The sequence below is a fragment of the Sinocyclocheilus anshuiensis genome, unplaced genomic scaffold (assembly GCF_001515605.1).
Source record: "Sinocyclocheilus anshuiensis isolate Anshui unplaced genomic scaffold, SAMN03320099.WGS_v1.1 scaffold1480, whole genome shotgun sequence".
Taxonomy (NCBI): Eukaryota; Metazoa; Chordata; class Actinopteri; order Cypriniformes; family Cyprinidae; genus Sinocyclocheilus; species Sinocyclocheilus anshuiensis.
In genome coordinates this window covers 641746-646071 of record NW_015540932.1, presented here as the reverse complement: position 1 = coordinate 646071, position 4326 = coordinate 641746, and the positions used below count along the sequence as shown (strand labels likewise).

General features: G+C 38.1%; 1 protein-coding gene across 1 annotated transcript; it reads left to right on the top strand.

Annotated features, from left to right (window-relative positions):
• Positions 1-2711: 2711 nt before the first annotated feature.
• On the top strand, positions 2712-3826 carry srp9 (signal recognition particle 9). The gene is made up of 3 exons (XM_016487460.1): positions 2712-2895; positions 3153-3221; positions 3304-3826. The coding sequence occupies exons 1-3, from the start codon at positions 2824-2826 to the stop codon at positions 3421-3423; spliced, it is 261 nt and encodes an 86-aa protein (XP_016342946.1). The 5' UTR covers positions 2712-2823; the 3' UTR covers positions 3424-3826.
• The last annotated feature ends 500 nt before the right edge of the window (positions 3827-4326 follow it).

Below are 4326 nucleotides of genomic sequence, written 5' to 3'. Positions count from 1 at the left end.
CTATGCAACACCACGGTTCGTGGGAAGACAGGCCAAATAATACAGAAGAGATTAATCTAAACCTAAGGGGAAGGTTATGTCACATCATCCAAACTCGGCTTTAAGGGCAGCTCGTTTCTGATGAAGGCTGCCAACAGCTGGCTCTTTCTTCATGTGTCTTCAGTGGGAGTGTGGGAGGAAATACTTAGTGATTCTGATCATCAAAGCAAGGCTTGAACATTTTAACACATGCTCTCACAAGATCACCAGACACTTGGAACATGCCTACAACACAATGCAATGCAATGAATCCAATATTGAATCAACCAGTTATTAACAAAGAGTCTAGTGCATATTAGTGTATAAAAAAATGAAAACCAACAGTCACTAAATTTAAAAAAAAACCAGCAATATTTCAATCTAATAACAGAATGGGGATAGACTGATTAGAAATGGCATCATCATATGAAATGAACCCAATGTGTTAAAACACTGTTATGCTTCTTTTCTTTATAACATGAACAAAAGTGTCAAAGTTGTCACATGCACTCAACTACGCTTATATAATGAATCCTAAACAAACAGGATTTCTCGAGTTTAGTGCATTGCAACACTTGCCTATTTACATGATTGTTCAAACTGAAATGCACATACGTGTATGCACGTCTTTTCCTCACACCCCATATGAAGTATAATGCAAGTATGAAGCAGAGCTTAACCTGATTTTACTAATTGGTCAATTTAGCTGTGATAATTTTAACGATTAATTTTAACAATACTATCAATTCAGAGACTAATTCGAAGACAATCCACATCATGAATCGAATTCATTTAAAACAACTGTTTGTTTATGAATTATTTATAGGCAGTGCGCAAATAGCGCACGTATAAAATTTTCAGCTCTCTATGTATCATCATCTGGATTCCCTGTGGGTTGAAATTAAATGATTTTTTTCTTACCTCATGGTGATTTCCGCGCTATATGTTCGGCGTTATATAATTTCAGAGAGTTTACAAAGTTCGCACTTGATCACAAAAGATATGAATGAAACGCCGCAGGACCAGATAGTTTGTATCCCGCAAAGTAAAAAAATAAAAACGAAAGTAAATAAAAAAAGAACTCGGTCTACATGATCTACCGCATTGCACCGCTTATGTAGATGCTGCAGCGCAAAAAAAAAAATGTAAGCGAGAATGTAATTCTCTGTTTGGTCTTGCAAGAGCCTGATCTTCCAACAGCGGCAACGTGCCGTTGGGATACCCTTCTACAGCCACAGCAGCGACGCAGAGCTTTAGTGGGCTACGTCACCACGCAAGAGACGCACAGGCCACGCCCCCATATGCTACTTTAGATATGTAATATTCGTACAAGAATACACAAATTCTTGATAAGTAAAACGGAAATTAATAAATCAATCTACGCACATTACAAGTCAGTATTAGCTAAATATTAACATATATAAATGCCAATATCGTTTTTCCAGCAAAAGAATTAAAGACTATGTTTGGTCATATTTATTCAAGCCTTCACCATATTAAAATGCTTGACAAGTGGATGTCATCTGACTATGATCTGTCTGCTGTCACCTGTTCATAAAGACAGCCAATGGTGTGCTCGCTTTGATGGCAGAGGTAAGGGATCTGATGGTTCATCACAAGTGTTCAAACCGTGTGACTTGAGCAGGGTTAAACCCCCACATCTCAGTTACTAGATCAACTACCACTGTCACTCATGCATCTCCGATTCTGAACTGTGGTACTTACATGGGAATAAATATGTGGTTTGGGTATATGACTGAAGGCAAAATGAAAGGTATATCATTTGGAAAACACTTTCAAAATTTTGTATAATGCAACTTTGAAAAGATCTGCACTGCCATCTACTGGTGCACTCTTATACAGTTTAGTATGCATGCTTATTTGACCAAAACAATATTCTCGTGCTTCTGTATGTCATGCCATTGCTTTTTAGACCATATTTAGAGGTTAATACAATCTTTAAGTTATGCATTCTGTTGTAATGTACATCTTTTTAAAACTCTCATGTCCTTTAAAAAAAAAAAAACACATTAACAATTTGCTAATATATTGTTTTGCAAGACAATTACGCTCTGTCTCAAAGACAAATATTATATAATGTATAACAGTTCTTATATATTCCTCTTCTAGGACTCTCTTTAAAATACACGTCAGTTTAGCAGTCGTTCACCGGACATTTACGGGAAAGTAGGTAGCAAGTATTTGGATAGGACGAGACAGAAAGTTGTGTACCAGCAGGGAGCGCACTGGGGCTCAAAAAGCCCCCCGAAAGTTATCTTCTGAGCCGCGTTCAAATCGCAGGACGTTTTGAGTCTTACTGGATGCATGTGTAACTAGAACATCTGTATAAAATCTGTTATTCTAATGGACATGTAACTAGCATAACTATTGAACTCCGATTTAGCAATTACTATAAAATTATTTTAAATACAGTCAATCACAAATAACGATGATTGGCCCAACCTGACCTGCGCTGCAAAATGTAACAAGTACCACATGACAACGCGGCCACTAAGCTCCGCCCCTCTTTTCATATTGTTTTACGTTAATCGTCATTCCACACACGCATCCTGTTCCTATAAACCAATCGCAATCCTCAAATCCGACAAGTACGCTACGTAGTGTGTACGCATCAGTGTGCACGTTTTCTATTGGCGCGTTCAGCTGCCGACCAATCAGAGTGCGTTTTTCAACGACTAAAGGTGGCCATAGTTTATACCACCTGGGATTTGCTTGAAACAGCTGTATTTTGCTACGCCGCTAAAATATTGAATAAAATACCCTATATTTAGTGTTTATTACATCATGCCTTATTATCAGACGTGGGAAGAGTTTGCGCGAGCTGCAGAAAAACTTTATTTGACGGATCCGATGAAGGTAATTAATAAACAACCCCTTAGTTTCAGGCTACTGGCTACAAGCACAGCTCATGTTCACATATTTTACAGTCAAAGAGCAACTTATTAAAGTTGTGGAAATGTATTCGATATGTCGTAGGAGTATAAAATATATGACATCATGTATATGTTGTATATATGCTTCTAAATGTAACTGTCAAGCAGAGAAAGGCTGCAGAATTCTAGCCTGAAACGTACTGATGCACTGTAACTGTTTTGTTAATGTTGTTTATTCAGGTCAGAGTGGTTCTGAAATATCGACACTGCGATGGAAATATCTGTATGAAAGTCACAGATGATGCTGTGGTAAGTTTTGAGCCCTTGCAAGTAGACTGTTTTGTTTGTGGTCTTCTGTAAAATGTTATATTCACTATATGTTTTCTTTCAGTGTCTGCAGTACAAAACTGACCAGGCTCAAGATGTAAAGAAGATCGAGAAACTGCATGGGAAGCTGATGAGATTAATGGTCTCCAAAGAGTCCCACAGTGGAGCCATGGAAACGGACTGAATTAATCAAATGAACTGTTGGGATTGGACAGCTGTTTGTTACTCAATCCGACTGCCAATGAAGAGAAATGGATCTACAGGAGGATGAAGATGATGTTTGGTTGATGTTTATTGACTGTATACTGCCAATGTTCAAGATTATGCTCGTTGGAGAGCAAGCAGCAAGAGCATCCTACAAGAGGCTGATTTTTGTGTTCCTGTTTGGAGGTCAGACAACTTTGTAATGATTATACAGCTGTTTTCATTTGGTCTGCCTATTATTTAATGTTTGGAGAAAGTACGTTTTAACCAACAAAATCAAGGGAATAATTTTTGAAGCAGAACCTTCTGAATTTCTTAGATTACAGTAAAATCTCAGTCCTGAAGTTTTTATGTCTATGCATGATGTACACTGAACCCAAATAAATTTCTTTTTTTTCTTCATATTTTGTTTTACTTTTAACAAGTATTACTGTCTGCAAACATTTAACAAGTGCCTTTAAAGGGGTCATATGATGCTTTTTTAAAGATCATTATTTTGTGTATTTGGTGTAACAGAATATGTTGACATGCTTTAATGTTCAAAAAACACATTATTTTTCAAATACTGTACATTATTGTAGGTCCTCTATGCCCCGCCTCTCTCAAACGCGACGTTTTCTACAAAGTCCCTCCTTCCGACAAGCGCAGTCTGCTCTGATTGGCCAGCTGACCCAGTGCATTGTGATTGGCCGAACACCGCAAGCACTCGTCGGAAATGTAACGCCCCTTACCATAATCGCGAGCTTCATCTTTCAAAATAAATGTAAAGACAGAGCCCGAAAGGGGAACAGAGTCGCGTGACAGACACAGTGATGAAGCTGGTCACAAGCCGCGGTTAAGACAGCTGACATGCTATGATTTCTGACAGGCAGTTCACTCTCCT

What these genes read in the sequence shown, in the direction of transcription:
- srp9 (XM_016487460.1), top strand. Translation starts at nt 2,824, where the DNA reads ATGCCTTATTATCAGACGTGGGAAGAGTTTGCGCGAGCTGCAGAAAAA. An exon ending in ATTTGACGGATCCGATGAAG is followed by an intron (nt 2,896 to 3,152) that starts GTAATTAATAAA and finishes TTGTTTATTCAG; the next exon opens with GTCAGAGTGGTTCTGAAATA. An exon ending in AAGTCACAGATGATGCTGTG is followed by an intron (nt 3,222 to 3,303) that starts GTAAGTTTTGAG and finishes GTTTTCTTTCAG; the next exon opens with TGTCTGCAGTACAAAACTGA.